At 40.3% G+C, this 17,313-nt stretch overlaps 1 protein-coding gene across 5 annotated transcripts in view; it reads right to left on the bottom strand.

The window, feature by feature from the left end:
• Positions 1 to 675: 675 nt before the first annotated feature.
• Positions 676 to 17,313, bottom strand: part of ksr1a (kinase suppressor of ras 1a) — a 32,676-nt gene continuing 16,038 nt past the window's right edge. For 2 of the 5 annotated variants that reach the window (XM_017489782.3, XM_017489786.3), the window contains exons 3-21: positions 14,919 to 15,066; positions 14,160 to 14,640; positions 12,691 to 12,866; positions 11,713 to 11,782; positions 11,416 to 11,499; positions 11,220 to 11,281; positions 10,991 to 11,100; positions 9,924 to 10,092; positions 9,558 to 9,599; positions 8,690 to 8,738; positions 8,525 to 8,588; positions 7,962 to 8,446; positions 6,762 to 6,858; positions 6,490 to 6,623; positions 6,211 to 6,342; positions 5,991 to 6,126; positions 5,593 to 5,726; positions 2,983 to 4,426; positions 676 to 2,898 (exon numbers count right to left, since the gene is read on the bottom strand). In XM_017489782.3, the coding sequence (XP_017345271.1) occupies positions 4,408 to 4,426; positions 5,593 to 5,726; positions 5,991 to 6,126; positions 6,211 to 6,342; positions 6,490 to 6,623; positions 6,762 to 6,858; positions 7,962 to 8,446; positions 8,525 to 8,588; positions 8,690 to 8,738; positions 9,558 to 9,599; positions 9,924 to 10,092; positions 10,991 to 11,100; positions 11,220 to 11,281; positions 11,416 to 11,499; positions 11,713 to 11,782; positions 12,691 to 12,866; positions 14,160 to 14,640; positions 14,919 to 15,066 (2,592 nt within the window). In that variant the 3' untranslated portion in view covers positions 676 to 2,898; positions 2,983 to 4,407. Of the gene's footprint in view, positions 4,427 to 5,592; positions 5,727 to 5,990; positions 6,127 to 6,210; positions 6,343 to 6,489; positions 6,624 to 6,761; positions 6,859 to 7,961; positions 8,447 to 8,524; positions 8,589 to 8,689; positions 8,739 to 9,557; positions 9,600 to 9,923; positions 10,093 to 10,990; positions 11,101 to 11,219; positions 11,282 to 11,415; positions 11,500 to 11,712; positions 11,783 to 12,690; positions 12,867 to 14,159; positions 14,641 to 14,918; positions 15,067 to 17,313 lie in introns of all 5 variants that reach the window. The other 3 variants (XM_017489784.3, XM_017489783.3, XM_017489785.3) reach the window with 3 other exon arrangements.

Genomic DNA, 17,313 nt, shown 5'->3' with positions numbered 1-17,313 from the left:
TTCTTAAAAGCAAATGGGCTAAATGTCCACATTACTACTAATAATACACTTTGAAATATAATTTTAAATTTCACTATTAATGTGAAATGGCATGGCCAGTGTCCGTAGTGTATGAATGGGAGTGTGATTGTGCACTGCGATGGATTGGCACCCTGTCCAGGGTGTACCCCGCCTTGTGCCCCATGCTCGGGATAGTCTCCAGGTTCCCCACGACCGTGTAGGATAAGCGGTATAGAAGATGGATGGATGTACACATTAGTGTTAGCTAGCTAGCCAGCTCGCCGACATGCTATAAAGTGAGCGTGGCTTCTTTGGGATCTATTTCTACTAGCAAGCGTAAACAAAACATTTTGAATTTTAGTGTTGAAAACGAATCTTAGTACAGTATCGTATAGTATAGTATAGTATAATATAATATACGTAGTATAACTTAACTCTTGCTCGTGCAATTTTGCGCAAAGATTGCAACTATGGCTAACTATAGTTTTGAACTATTTCTATAGATAACCTACAGCGCCATGCAGTTATACGGTATCTGAAACCACATCAGCAAGTATGTTTTAGACACTCGACACGGTTTGAAATGAGTGTGTGATGATCTAGACTCACAGTGTACATTGTTCTAAACTGGCAGCTGTAACAATCCCTTACACATTGAAAGAATTCTAAATGATCTGTTAGAAATGCGAGCACAGCTTTATTGTTTCTCAAGGAGGAAAACACACCAAAAAAAAAACGTGTATCATATACAGAATATTAGCCACATGCAATACAAAAATATGTATTTGTACATGACAGAACATGTATTGACCCATTCTAAAAAAAAAAAAAAAAAAACAAACAAACAAAAAAAACCAACTATTTTACAGTATTTTTTTTTTTTTTTGTACATGAAAAAATATAGAGATATATACATCTGGAACAGGGGAGCAATACATATTCCAAAATGTAGTACATTATATATTAATATATATAAAACGTCCATATAAATATGAAAAGAATTCGGTTCATTCGCTGTACAATAAATAAATTTTTCTTACACGTACATCTTACAAGTCATCGGTATTTTCCAATACACTCCAGGCTTTTATTCTTACATCATGTTATTCCCAACATACACACACACACACACACACACACACATACACACACACACACCACTACACACACAGACATTACAAGAGGTAACGGTTACTAGCTCAATGAAACATGGCCGTGTCACTGTTTCCTATTACTATTAAACATTTTACGCTACATGAGGAGGAAATAAAAAAAAAAACTTGAGAAAACAGAAGTGCTTCTCTTTGGCTCGTCGTCATACTTGTAGTATACACTCTTACCAGAGACACACATCCAGTTTACTTCAGCAAACACTTCATTTTATTGCCCTGACTCGTGAGGCCACGGCACTTTTAGCACTCACGGCGGAGGTTGTTACTTTTAAACAACCAGTTCAAGCCAAATATTCAATTTTACCCCCCCCCCCCCCCCCCCCCCAATCCAAACGTAGCTAATCAACAAAGACATGTCTGGTGTGTCTAACTTTTTTTCTCTAATCATTTCACCAAAGCTATGCAGCTAATAATGCTAACACGTGAAGTTAGCATCTTGAAAACTGCATGACTGGTAAAATCACACACCCACCTCAAACTGCTGAGGTGATAAGTAGACTTTTTGAATCGTTATAGAAGGAGTAATCTTTATACTATCTTGTTGGAGGAGCAGCCATCTTGTAGCTAGTCAAACAGCCGACCTAGATACTCATGAGCATCAGGAGCAGTGTTGCTAGCAAAGCTATCAGCTAGCAAGCTTAACTCACATTTCTTAGTAGTACTTTTAAAGCTTCTAATGTAGCTAATTTAGTATTTTATATTACAAACTGAAGATGATTCCTTGCTAGCATTGCTAGTTGGTTTAACTAACATTTCCTACTAGCACATTCTTAGCATGGTTAAGTATAAAATGAAGTAGTTTGTAGTTAGCTCAACTATTTTAGCAGCTGAACAGCTATGTGGTTAAGCTAGTTTTAAGTTGTTGTTGTTTTTTAAACCATGTAACATCTAGTGTCGCTAGCTAGCGTTAGTTTCACATTCAAACAAACCTTTTTTTCCCCCCAAACTAAAGAATTTTCTTTTATCTTTATATAATGTCCAAACCATCATGCATTCACCTCCAACTGCAATAAGTTGTTAGATATCTTTACCTTAAAAAATATATTAATCTTTTTATTTTACGTTGCATGAAACACTGGTACAGCTAAAAGGTAGTAGCAGTAGCCATCTTGTAGCTCGTCTAACAAGAACAGTCAACACTGTGAAAAGTCTCTAAGTGTTCAGCCGAGCTACTACTTGAACTAACGGCTCCTAGTTGTTAGCATGGTTACTTTTAAAATCAATGTAGCAGTTTGTAGTTAGTTTTACTGTTTTTATTTAGCAACTGTAATTTAGATTCTTTTAATCTATTTTTAATATGTACAGTAGCTTCTAATGTAGCTAGCTAGCTTTAGTCTTTTGCATTCAACATAAGTTTTTTTTTTTTTTTTTTTTTTTTTTTTTTTTTTTTTTTTTACAAACTAAAGAATAATTCTTACTTATCTTTATATCAAAAGTGTATCTGTGTCTCAGTGTCTAGCCCAGCTACTTGTGAACAGCAATAGCAGTGTTGTTAGCAAAAATATTAGCTGGCTAGTTTAGCTAACATTTCCCAGCAACAAGGTGTACTTTTAAAATCAAGTAGTCTGGAATTAATAATTACTCATTCTAGTTAATGGAAGCTCATTTCGAAATACATTTTACTGTAGCGCTTCTAATGTAGCCAGATAGCTAAAGTAAACTTCGTACAAACTAAAGAAATGTCATTTCCTATCTTCATATCATGTCAAAACTGTCATACACTTGCCTCAAACTGCATTAAGTTGCTAAATAGACCTTTTCTTTAATTTTTATTTATTTATTTATTTATTTTATGGTTCTACTAACTGACATTACCTAACAGCAACATGTTAGCGTGGTTACTTTTAAAATCAAGTACTTTATAGCTATTAATTTTTTTAGAGACTGAACAGCTAAGTAGTTAAACTAATTTTAAGCTATTTGTGCTACTGGTGTAGCTAGCTAGCATTAGTCTTATGCATTAAAATTATTTATTTATTTTTACAATCCTTTCAGAGATATTTGGGTCGGAATTTAGAAATGAACATCCTCGATCTGAAGAAAATCAATCTATTGTTGTTTTTGTTTTGGTTGTTCCTCTCCCAATGACTTAGCATCTTCTTCAGCTCGGCTAAACACAACATTCTGGACACACCGCTGTTTAGACAGCATTACTTTTGATGCAAGATTTATGCGAGTTGCTTGTACGTGTTACGCAAGAGAACAAATTCCTACAAATTTTAACCTTAATGCGGCGACTTATTATGCATTAGATGATTGGAGAATGAATGGTAATGTAGTTGTGATTTGATATTTTGTGTTTTTATGAAGATTCATTCTGCTGTTTATGGGTCTACGGTATTATTGTGCCCACAATACCTTCTGAGGTGAGTGTGTGATGATTTAGTCATTGTGGATACTGTTCGCTTCCTTTGCAAGCTCCAGTTCCAACGTGTATTTGTTGATCGGCTACATTCTGGTTAAGGATGATTATATATATATATATATATATATATATTTCTTTCTGGCCATCCTGTCCCTTTAAATGACATTTGTTTTTGATGAGTCATCAGGCACCACTACTAGCAAAGGGTGTGACAGCATTTAGAGTCAGTCTCTGCAGAAAGACCATGACGAGTGAGCCTGTGTACCAGAGAAGCAATAGTGCACTTCGTTGAAGGAGCCGAAATCCAATAACAAGGTGTAGGAAGAAGGAAGAAAGGGCACGGTGCATCCAGTCACAAGGGAGAAGAAGTGAAGAAGTGTCCTAGCAAACAAAAAGGAGAAAGGACAGGCTGCCAGGAAAGGGGAAAAAATTCCACCAGGCAGACGCTACATCTCATAAGTCCAGATTCGGCCATGATGCCGAGACGAGAGAGACAGTGAAGAAAGAGGCTGACAGCGCACACTCCAAAGGGAATAATCAGAAACGGCAGAGGCGAGAGTCGCTCAGGATCCGTGCATTGCCAAAGCACACACCCCTCCAAGGACAGCAAGCAAAGGCAGAAGATCACACGGCGGAACGGTGGGAGCAGGAAGTGCGTCTCGTTTCTGCTCGGAGTCCACGAGTTCTTTGTTTCAGGATGCATGCAAGGCAGATCCGGGGCTTTTTATTTTGCATTGCTTTAGTGTTTCAGCTACAACCTAAAGGACAGTGAAAAGGAAAGTCAGACAGAAGACAGAAAAACAAGAGGTTAGGTTGTTAACAGGCAAATCAGAAGAAGGGAAATGGATATTTATTAATATGAAAACAAGGTCAGATGTTAGTGTAGTTTCTGTTTATAGACATAAAGGAAGTGACGGGTCAGGATGGGGAATAAAAGAAAAGAGAAACAATGTTAATATTCTCTGAATGAACACAAGCACATATACATACACACACACATATATATATATATATATATATATATATATATATACACACACACACACACACACAAACAATCAGCTTGATTGTGTATGTATAAATTCGTGTTTGCAACTTCAAATCAGATTATCCAGTCCCTCCAGGCAAAATCACAATATTCTGAGCAATTTTTCAAAATTACTGCAGATTTTCCACAGTTATGGGACAAGATGTGTCATGTGACGTCATCACAACGCGTATGCAGTCAAAGCCCTCTGCGATTCACATGCGTCGAACGTGAGTACAGCTAAAAGACCTCACGTACCAACGAACATCACTGTGAAAGACCGTGCAAAACTATTTTGCGCAATTGCAAAATTCAAGTAGTTTCAAGTAGTTTTCCGCAACAAAAAAGCACAAAAATCTCTGCAGGTTGCATCTCAAATTTTTTTAAAAAGCCGCAGCAAAATCAAGCATTTTTGGCCGCAACAATCACAAAAAAAACTAAACTCGTGAAATCCTGTACGGACTGATTAACAAATCAATCGCCAAAAATGATATAAAGTCAATTTCACTCAACAAAGTCATATTTAACATAATAATCCATAGACAAGCATGCGGCAGGGTTACATTTAATAACCCAATCAACAACTGTATCATATGACCACCGTTACGATCATTAGCCTTTTTTCACTCCTTTGACCGGCGTAGCATAAAATAATGCTTCTATACAATACAATACCTTAGCAATATTTGCTCAGCTAGCACCAATTTTTGTACACTACCAATCAAAAGTTATACGTTTTATACATTTATACGTCCTTAGATAAATGTAAATAGTCAATTTACTACTATTAACTACTAATTAACTACTGAGTGGTATTGAATGCTATTTGTTGTCAAGCACGGTTTCCCAGAAGAAGTCAGGAAACCAAACAAAATTTTACGCTTTGTCATGTTTCCACTCTGAGACTGAGAAGAACCACAAAGTCTGCTGAGACGTTCTCGCATCTCTGGCGAAAGGACTGGCTGGGTGGAGTAAATGTTGGCAGAGATTTAGCATGTGTCCCTGTGTCTCCGTCCTACGATACATACTCTGCAGATTTCCAGAAGTGTCCAGGGTGCGAGAGCCTGCGGTTGAGCTTGGGCAGTTTCTCCAGCATGTCAGCCAGCTGCGTGAACGTGGGCCGCTCGCGCAAGTCGTACGCCCAGCAGGCTGAAAGGATCTCCTGAGAGTAGGGTTTCACAAGAGAAAGTAGTTGACTGAGATTTTTGAATACTGAAATACACGAAGCTGAGAACAGACAGGGTGCACAAACTTTTGCACATACAAATTTTGGCGTTTCAATGTGCCATCTATTGTTGTGACCGGCCTAAAACAAGACAGTTCATAAACACTGGAGGTCAGTTGTATGGTTATACTTCAGTGACTAATCATAAGTCATGCATCCAGGCCATTAAGCATTTAAAACATATTCCATGTGAACGCTCACCGTGACTTCTTTGCCCAAGCTGATCTCCGCCAGCACATTCTTGATGCCCTCTCCGCTGCCCACCTGCCAGATGGTGGCCTCCGCTGGCTGGTTGGTGATTGGCCAGTCCCTCGCTTGCAGCTCGTACCAAATAGTGCTGAAAGCGCAACGGTTGGTCTGTCAGTTGCTAGTTTAAGTATTGAACAATTCCACTGTAGAAACACATGAAACATGTTCTTACCCAAAGGCGTACACATCGGCCGCATTGGAAAAGGGCAAGCGGTCCTCGTTGTTGCCGGGGCTCATCTTGCGCACAATCTCCGGAGCTAGATAACAAATCCAGCCGTGAGGAAGCTTCAGCTCGTTCTCTCTCCTGAACACACACACACACACACACACACACACACACACACACACACACACACACACAAAGATACACTTGGTATCTATTTCCCCCAAGCAAAATTATTATGTCACACACAATGTCTTATCGCCAGAAGTCGGAATAAACAGCCTTTACCTTCCCTCCTGAACCACTCCTGAGATTCCAAAAAGGCCAAAGTCAGCAATTACCACTTTGTTGGTGTCGTAAAACACGTTCTTTGACTTCAGGTCTTTGTGAACGATGCCCTTCGCGTGCAAGTAACCCATTCCCTAATGGAGTGAGAAGCCAGTGAGAAACAACAGGGACAAAGAGAAATGGGAGAAGAGGCCACAAACAAATGCATATTAGTATTATGTAGCTAATGATAGCTAAAGATAGCTAACGATAAGGCTAATTACGCTAGTTACCTTCACAATCTCCTGGGCAATCTGTCTCGTCTTGTTGATGTCTAGCGTGTTCTTTGTATCTCTCACAACAGAGTACAACGTCCGGCCTTTGCAGAAGCTAAGAAAGATGCAGTACTGAATTAATGTAACTTATCACTAATGCTGGCAGGCTAGCTAACATGAGTTGTAAATTTAAAAACGCTACAGCAAGCAGACCTACTGTTCTTAAATGTTTACTAATCTTCACCCTTAATGTTAGCCAGCTAGCTAAAATAAGCTAACAAGAGATGATTTCTGAGAGGATTTTACCTTATTTTCATAAATGTTTATTAATCTTCACCTCTAATGCTAGCCAGCTAGCTAAAATAAGCTAACATGAAAAATAAGCTAACAAGAGAGGATTTCTGAAAGGATTTTACCTCATTTTCATGAATGATTATTAATCGTCACCCCTAATGCTAGCCAGCTAGCTAAAATAAGTGAGCAAAAGAGGATTTCTGAAAGGATTTTACCTCATCTTCATAAATGTTTATTAATCGTCACCCCTAATGCTAGCCAGCTAGCTAAAATAAGCTAACAAGACAGGATTTCTGAGAGGATTTTACCTCATTTTCATAAATGATTATTAATCGTCACCCCTAATGCTAGCCAGCTAGCTAAAATAAGCTAACATGAAAAATAAGCTAACATGAGAGGATTTCTGAGGGTTTTTTTTTTTTTTTTTTTTTTTTTTTACCTCATATTGATAAATGTATAATCGTCACACCTAATCCTAGCCAGCTACATACCATGAGCGAACCTGAGGATTTCTGAGAGAATTTTTAACTCGATATTGATCATTCTTTATTAATCTTTATTCCTGATGCTAGTCAGCTAGCTAACATGAACTAACAACGGGATTTCAAAGAGAATTCTTTGGATTGCTTCAATACATTTTAATAATACTCACTCCTAATGCTAGCCAGTGTGCCAGCATGAGCTACACTGAGTATTTCTGAGAGGATTTTATGTCATATTGATAAACGTTTATTAATCTTTTCTCTTAACGCTTGCCCATATAAGCTAACCTGACAACATTAGCTCATATAAAACCAATGTAATGTCAGAATCTTTCTTAGATACAAGCCTACACATACGAAATGCTAAAACTATTATATGAATACACATGTTTCATGCATACATAAGGTAATAAGTAGAAATAAAGTAGCAGCTCTGACCGACCTGGTGATGATGGCGAGGTGTGGCGGTGCCATGCAGGCCCCCATGAAGAGCACCACGTTCTCGTGGCGTGTCTGTCTGTAGTTCATCACCTCCTTCTTGAAAAGCTTGAGGTGGTCTTGATTGTTGCCATCAATCTCCAGCAGGCGGATGGCCACCTCGCCGTGCCAGCGGCCCCGGTGTACCCGTCCCCAGCGGCCCTTGCCGATCAGCTCACCCAGGTCAAGCTGCTCAAAAGGGATGTCCCACTCCTGCAGGTAGACGCTGGTCTGGCTGGCCTTGCGTGACACAGGACACTTCCAGGGGCCACTGCCTCTTGCACTGGGCAGATCATCCAGCTCGTCTCCGTCTCCTTCACCATCTGAGCCTCCGTTTGTCTCTTCAAAGCTCACCTCATCCTCCTCCTCTTCCTCGGCTTCCTCCTGCCCGTCTTCCTCTTCTACGCTCGCGTCGTCTTGCTCCTCTGCTTCCACATCCTCGTCTTCCTCCTGAAGCAGAAAGACATTTGAACTTAATTATAATTTAAACTTAATTATGAGTAAGGCTGGATCACAGTGGTAACTTACTTCTCCGTCTTCGTTCTCAGCCATCTCGGCGTGCACGTCCTCCTCTGATGGGTCTGTCTCATTCCTGAGGCGGGGGAAGTGGAAAAAAAATAACCGTCATAATGGAACCAACACTTTTTATGTTAAGACAACACATTTCTTTAGATCATCAGACATCTATCTTACACTGTGTCTGGTAGGCCTTCTGCGTGAAGCATGTTGGAACTGGACACATCTGGAAAAAAAAAACCCCAACAACAACGAAGTTAAGACACCAAAACACAAATATTGGGACCGTGCAGCTGGAAACTTGGCGAACACCCCGTTTCCTTTTGACACCTGAACATCTGTTTATGAGACACTGACCAGACAAGCAATGCCATGACTCACCAGCAGGAGGCGAACAAAATCACAGTCCATGCAAATCATTTCAATTCTCTCTGACTTAAAAGGGTGGATAAGGGTGAAGCAGGAGCAGAGCATTTCAGTTAGAATGCAGTTGGCAATATACTTAGAGCAATACAAAAACAATTTTTTTTAAATATATATAATTATAATGGCTTGCTAACTACGTAGTTTTTCTAAGTTGCTAGGGTATTAACTAGGCAGCAATGCTAATAAAGTTACATCTTCTTGTATATAAATATGGACTAGCTAGCTATATAAACTCCGATTTGAGCCGGTCAGATATTTTTTAAATAATCAATTCATTTTGTTCATATTGCAACGCTTCTATTTATGTTCTGCTCCCAAATTCAAGTGAACTTCACCAGACCAACTGACTAGTGTACCTAAATAGATCGAGTAATAGACCATACATTAAAATGGTCTAATACGTAATGGTCATCCAAATAGTGAGGACAAGAACGGTTAAAAAAAAAAAAAATCAAAACATCAAAAATATCAGCATGCACACTCTCACTCAGACAAGCAAAAATAAATCATCTAAAGAACCTAGACTTCTCAGATGCACACAACAAGCGGAAAGCTGGACTGGAACACTTTAGGGGCAAAGTTTAGAGGTGCGAAAACTGACAGGTCGTCTTTAACTCACCGGGGAAGATAAACTGCTGTCTATGCTGAAAGTAGAAGGCAGCTTAGGGAAAGAGGGACGGAGAAATCAACAGGCAGGGAGACGACAAAGAAAAAAAAGTCAAGGGTTAAAAGGCAAGTCGAAACCCACTTGAGTCTTTTGAGCAATCAGTGTTAGTGTGTTACGTGTGAACCGGAAGGAAGGAATGTTTGAAATAAGTACTTATTTCACAAAGTCCTATTAGTTTTATAACTTCCATTCATTTTACTTCTAAATAAAAATCTTGGGCTTAGAATTTCGGACCCGTAAGAAAGCATGTACAATAAACACACCATTAATGATAACTTCTGATGCAACGAGAACTTCCTGCCGTGTCCAAACACTCACCTGGGAAGTTAAAGCGGTTGTCACGGTGGTTTTTGGGTGAAGGGTTCGGGGGCGGGGTGGCACTGGGCGGGTTACTCTGCTGGAACGGGGCAGGAGATGACGGGGTGGAGGACGTGGTGGACGAGGGGTTACTGCTGGAGTCCAGCTGATTAAGCACAGGCGGATGATCCTTGGGAGAGAATGTCGTACCGTGTTCATCGTCAGTTTAAACCTTAGGACCTGACGCAAGCTACCGTGGTCTTATTCACAGCTGATTATTCGTCAGGAAATGATCACTAGAATCCAAAACCAACCAAATTCAAGCATAACGCCGAGCAACTGATGATTAATGGTCTTGCACAAGTGCCTAAATCTGTGATCTCACCTCACGACCTTCGTTGTGAAATTTGTGCAGTCGCACACATCAAGTCCAACTCTCTTGCTGTTATTGGCTTTCTCGCAGTAGACGTAGTATCACATGACACTAAATTCATTCCTAACTGCAATATTTCTACTCTCAAAAATGCCTCGTCTATAGTTTCTTTTAGTAATTTATTCACAGAAAGGACATTCATTTCTGATAATAATACAGGATGTTTAATATAAAAAAAAAATACGCTGCCAGTCAAATACCTGCCATTGTGCAATTAAATTCGGGGGAGCAAAACGAAGTACCGAAATCGTATTTAGAACTACTGGGACTCTAAATAAGTGCTGTATTAAAGCACACTTTTTTGGTGAAACCGTCACATTAAGACTGTAAGTTACCGCAATTCCAGATTTGTTCATAAATTAATTGACTAGATTTGTTATTCTGTTAATTAAAATCAACAGTTAAAGCAAGTTCACGGGGCGTTTGACTCGAATTTCGTTACGCTTAACCAAGAATGGGAATCCTATGACTACTCAATTCATACGTTTGACTGCCGACGTGTATAAAAAATATATTCTGTGTAAAATTCCCCAGATCCCGGGTGTCACGTCATTATCAAATCACCATACTGACAGTAAAAAGACAAAGAAAAGCTACCGTGCGCATGCAGACAGGCTTGATTATTGTTTTAGTGCTGCACCATAAAGGTCAGTACCTTCTTGGTTATTGCCTTTGGTAACGTGCCAAACTGCGGCGCCTCGGCCGGTCGGTCCACGGGGTTGTTGATATCCGACGGCACGGACTCTGTTCTCCGGATCTTTGTGACTGAGACAGAGCAGTCGAGGAATGTGAAGGGAACAAAAAAAAAAAAAAAAAAAACCACGCTTTTTTTCAAGGACTCTGTCATTTATGCGCTCAGAGCAGAGAATGAACAGAGCACTTACTGGGGAGGAATGATATTCGACAGGAAGGAGCCTCTTTCGTGCATTTATTGTGACACTTTAACCTGCGGAGATGAAAACAGCCATTAGAACACCGCACACAGGTGAAAGGCTTTCATTTTCACTCTAAACGATATCCATTATGAAGACCTCGGCGAGAACGAGACGGCTCCCCTGCACTCTGCCTTTATCAACCCACCTACAGTGTTTGCATTTCACGCCGAAGATCATGTTCTTCTGGCACACTTGACACGTCTGCGAGAGCCACGACTTGGTGGAGAACCTGAAACACAACACGTGTTAAACTAAGCGCTCTTAGGCGCCCAATTTATATATTTCATAAACACAGTATATGTCGCGTTTTGTTTACGAGACAACGATAACCGGTTATACGACATCATACGTTACGGCATGGCACTACTGAATTCTTAAATCTGATCGATTTAAACATTATGGTAATACAGTAACCCATGAAGGAACAGGAGGGCGGAGCTACCTGTGAGTGACAGCCAGGCCGATGTCTCTCCTCACTGCCTGCGGAGAGCTACGATGGACCGCGATGTTATCTGGGGACAAGACCGAAAGACGGATAAATCCAAAAAACGTTTCCTCTCAGTCGAAATATACCTTCATTTATCCTCAACGTCATGATTAAGCCTCTCGATTACGCCGTAACGCTTGAATAAATAAACGGATTAAACCGTTAAGATCGCGGCGACGTTCTTAGTTCTCAATCAGTAAATACCGTTTTCAGATGATCCTGAACGCAGCACTATTAAAACATAGGAAATCGAAATCCATGGTTTTACAGTATAGACATTTATATTGCTAATTTAGCAATTCTCGCTGTCTTATACACAATAGGCTTCTAAGCGGTCATCTGTCAAACTTCACTTGCCATAACAAAGTACTGGAACAGCTCTCAAGATGGCGGTGAAGAGTTCCCCGAGGGAACGGGGAGGGGGAGTTGAAATGCTATTGGAACGCAGCCATAAACGCTTCATCACAGGAAGAGACTCTGTGATCAACCTTTAACTCTGAACCAGTGCAAATATCCAGATTTTCGGGAAAGCTTGATCAACACCAGAGTTAATCATTTATTTTTCGCAGATGTTTTTATTTATTTATTTATTTTTTACATACAAGACAAACGCTGAACTAATCCTTAAAAACTAGGCTGCACTTAGGATGGGCTACGATTCATCTCTGCATGGTGTTCCGATGAAATGCACATAGTGTGAATTATTTCTTACACTCCATATAGGAGCCACTGTTTTGCCCTGAAATCCTGAAGGCTTAATACTTCACCTCTCTGTTAATCCATAACAGGCTTGATTGTATTACCCAGATGCATTACTGTGTACATTTTTCCTTTCAGGTCTATCCAGGAATATCTAGGAATATGCACTACACAGCTACTTTGAGCCCACTATATCTGTATGTATGTATGTGTGTGTGTGTGGGTGTGTCTCACTCCTCAGGCCTCCATGTTCCTCCAGCAGCGTGGGTGTCCCCGGCAAGGTGTAGGGGGCGGTAGCCGGCACAGCGCCGTGCGTCCGGGCGGAAAGCAGCGGAGAGCGAGACGGCGAATCGTCACAAGCATTGCCGTTAATCTGGACGTTCAGTAACAGCTTATTTTTCTTCCCACACCTGTGGACACAAACACACGCCGTTCAGTGACGTCACCGAGAACCAGGGATGCCGTGCAAAGCAGGGTAAAGGATTTAAACCGGCATGCCGCCAAAGGACCGGGTGTGCTTGGTGTACAGAAATCAGTCTAGTACCAGGGTTAAGGATATTCATAGTACAGTATAATTATATACTTTTATTTATAGGAATCCAACAATCGAAGTCCATACCAAAGGTCAAAACACAGGCAGGCAATGTCAAACAAGGATAATCTATACTCAATGTTGAAACAGAGTCAAGAGTCCTCAAACCAAAACAAAAATGGAAACAAGAACACAAGACTCGGACTAAAAAGCCATACCAACATAATTAAGACGATAAGTTGGGAGAACAGGATATATATATATATATATATATAGTCTATCAATAGGACCAACATAGAGCAGGTGAACACAACCAGAAAACAAACCAATGACAGGACAGAGACAAGACTAGAACATAAACCAAAACATGAGTGTCTGGGGTTAGGGGTACTGAGATTAAGGCGTGGGGTTAAAGGTACTGACGTTAGAAGTATTGAGGATAAAGTTAGGATTTAGGTGGGTTAGGGAAGAATGGGTTAGAGATACTGTGATCAAGGGTACTGAGCTTAAGGGTACTGAGGTTAGGGTTAGAATAGCATTACTTAGACATTGGGTAATACAGAAGTCAATTGATGTACGTCACTGACGTAGCAATACTAGTCTGTGCGTGTGTGTGTGTGTGTGTGTGTGTGTGAGAGAGACAGAGAGAGAAAGAGAGAGAGAGAGAGAGAGAGAGAGAGAGAGGGTTTCCCTGACTTGCCCTCTTTTGAACTCTGGGCCTTCAATGTGTATCCTGTTGTGACATTTTTCCCAATCTCAGAAAATCAGTAGGGGATTAGTCTGGGCCTTACACACAAATACCGTTTATATGCATATTCTCTTTCTCGCTCTCTCTCTTTCTCACACACAAACACACACACACACACAAACTCATGGAGCACTTGACTGGTGAACAGAACTATGGAATTGTCTGCACACAATAGGAAACCGGACATTAAAAGACAACTGTCTCTTTCCTACCTCGCTAATGGACTGGAACGGGGGTGATGATATTTTTAAATGTCCTTGATTACAGTATTGTGTGTAATAAATATCAAGATATATGTCGTATAAATGATTATTGCCATATGCCTACCACCTCAAAGTATGTATAACATCTATAATTATTTAAAACAATATACAATTGTTGAATCATTTAAAGCCCTGCCTGGCAAAACAGGAAATGACCTACTTGTTGGTGGGTGTGTCCTCGATACGGTTGCCCAATTGGCTCTCGTGGCTCTTGCTGCGTGTCAGGGTGATGTTGGGCAGGATGTGGAGTACCTTGCGTGAGGGTGGCGGTGGCGTGCAGGGTGGCTTCAGGCGGTGCCTCCTCTTTGAGGGCGGAGTTATGGGTGGGGTGGAGGAGTGTCCATGGACACGGAGAGGCCAGGACGAGTAATATGGACTCGGGTCTGTCAAGCTCTCGGCATAGCCGTGGTAGATGTGGGCCTCGGGGTTGGACGGAAAATGGCGTGAGTGAAGGCATGGGATGAGGGGTGTGGTGGGCACGGTGGGTGTGGTGGGCGTGGTAGGAGGCCGGGCAAGAGGGGAGGGGCTATGAGGGCGTGTTAGACTTCCAAGTAAAGGGATCTGGTCCGCTGGGGTGAGACCTCCACTGTCCCGTCGAGTGGGCTCAGAAAACCAGCAGCCTCCGTCCTCACCACATTCTCCTGAGAACAAAACAAACCACAACAGCCGGAACTACTGTCAGAAAATTAATCAACACCTTCTGACCAATCAGATTCATGAATTCAACAGTTCTGTGGTACAAATGCCTGTCCATGCTTTCTACATTATATATTCTTTATCCTTTGCAAAAAATGTTCTTGTGATGATTTACCAAGCCAAATGTTCTGTGTACTTCTTACATCTGGGAGTTTCTCATTTCCAAATTAAAATTAGACTCCTGCTATTTGGAGCGGGCTGCCAGACCAAACAGGACACCCACCTGATTCGGTGGCGCTCTTTAAGCAAGAAAGGGCGGCGCAGAGTCGAACGCACTCCTCCACAGTGGCTCCCAGGCTCCTCATGGTCTCTCGCACCTGAGCGCCGGGCATCTGCAGCAAGGCATCCAACGACAACTTCACAGGCAGCGCCTACGCGGCATGAGACGTGGGGAGAACAGGAGAGACAGCAGGGTTGGTGAGAGAATTCACAGTGCAAACACTCACCCACACACACACACACACACACACACACACACACACATACACACACATACTCACACATACACACTCTGTACAGTGTGTTCACGCTCTCTAGTGTGAACACACTGTATACAGATAGAGTTTATACACTGTCAATCAGGCTGTGATAGTCATGTGATCCAGCTAGTACGCATTAAATTAGTTCAGATGGACACACACACACACACACACACACTCACACACACACTCACACACACACAGAAACTCATAACAATGGATGATTTAAGTCATTTGAGTTATTGATTTTGAACTTTAACCCATTTGAGTTATAGATTGTAGACTCTGAGTCATTTGAGTTATATATTTTGGACATTGAATCATTTGAGTTATATATTTTGGACTTTGACTCATTTGAGTTATATATTTTGGACTTTGATTCATTTGAGTTATATATTTTGGACTTTGACTCATTTGAGTTATATAATTGAGTTATATATTTTGGACTTTGAATCATTTGAGTTATATACTTGAGTTATATATTTTTGACTTTGAATCATTTGAGTTATATACTTGAGTTATATACTTTGGACTTTGAATCATTTGAGTTATATACTTGAGTTATATACTTTGCACTTTGATTCATTGATTTTGGGATTTGAGTCATTTTAATTATTTGAGTCATTTCAGTTAACGACTTATGGCTTTGTGTTGTTTAAATTATTTGATTCGTTTGAGTTATTGATTTAGGCCCTAAAAAATAGTTTGTTTCATTTCCTAAGCAAGACTGTTTATGTAAAGTGGACATGATATTTAGAAATGGCTCAGGTAGAATTGTTTTACACCAAACATCACCATACAATGCTGACTTTCGGCCCCAAACAACATCCAGTTTAGGGCACAGTGGGACTTACTGTCATCTATAACATGACATTAGCACAGTTTGGTATCATTCCATACCCCAGGCCATGCCTCCCTAAATATGAAATGGGAATTGAACTTGAAAGCTAGAAATTATATGGATGGTAAGTTCAAATTTGTAAGTACTGACTATCCCGGTTGAGACAGATATTTTGATGAAATACCGTTAACATATCGTTGGGCGTGTGGCAGGATGATAACGCCGAGTCGAGTGCCTCATCACAACCTCTCTGAGAGGCTTAATGCAAATGAATTCCTCTCTTGTTCCCTCTTCAAATCCCCACATCACATGACCTCTTATACTAATTAAGCCTAGTCGATGATCCGATTACCTCATTATGGACCTGTACGAGAGGACGAGAGGAGACAGTCACACCAAAGCTCCTGGAGCGTTGGTTTATTAACACAGGCTCAGATATGTGTATGTAAATATAACTAACTATCCACAACTTCAATCTGTACAGAGTGCCGGATATATTATGGGTTTTATATTCTATTTTGTTGCTCTGATAATACACTGAATGCCTGTAACAATAAATACTGCAGTGTTACTTTATTAATAATAATAAACAAATTATCTTAGAAATTCTTCTAAGAGTTCATGCCCACGTACAGATAACATATTTAATGACCATCAATTTCACTACTATTGCTACTATTATTACACCTATTATTATTATATTATTATTATTACTACTATTATTGCTGTTGCTACTATTACTACTACTGCTAACAAGTTATTATTACTACTTATTACTACTAGTAACATTAATAATAATATAAATATTACTGCTAATACTATTAACTCTACTACCTATACTAATACAAATACTACAATATTACTAATACAACCCTGAATACTATGAACACCGCTACTGATAATAATACTAACACTACTAGGCAATAATGTAACTGTCCTATAAACTAAAGTGCCTGGTTTATTGTCCTAACTGAAATATAATATCCCTCTGAGCCAGCAGAATTATGTTTCGGTGTCGAAAGAAGTTTGGTTTTTTTTTTTTTTTTTTCAGGATTTGATCATTTCCTTCCTCGGGTACAGAACATTTGTGCATTGTATTCATTTGGCAAAGTCAGAGAGCCGTCAAAGCAGCCGAAAGTGATGCTAGACTGAATTTACACCAACTGTGGAGAAACAGTTGTAGGAAGAACAAAGAGAGACATAACTACACGCATACACACACACACACACACACACACACACAAGAGAGGGAAAGTAAGTGTTAAGTGCTAGGACTCAGAAGTGCTACAAGTGCTAGT

This window comes from Ictalurus punctatus, chromosome 16 (genome assembly GCF_001660625.3).
Source record: "Ictalurus punctatus breed USDA103 chromosome 16, Coco_2.0, whole genome shotgun sequence".
Classification (NCBI taxonomy): Eukaryota; Metazoa; Chordata; class Actinopteri; order Siluriformes; family Ictaluridae; genus Ictalurus; species Ictalurus punctatus.
The sequence above is the reverse complement of the archived record's forward strand: the minus strand, read 5'-3'. Positions and strand labels throughout refer to the sequence as shown.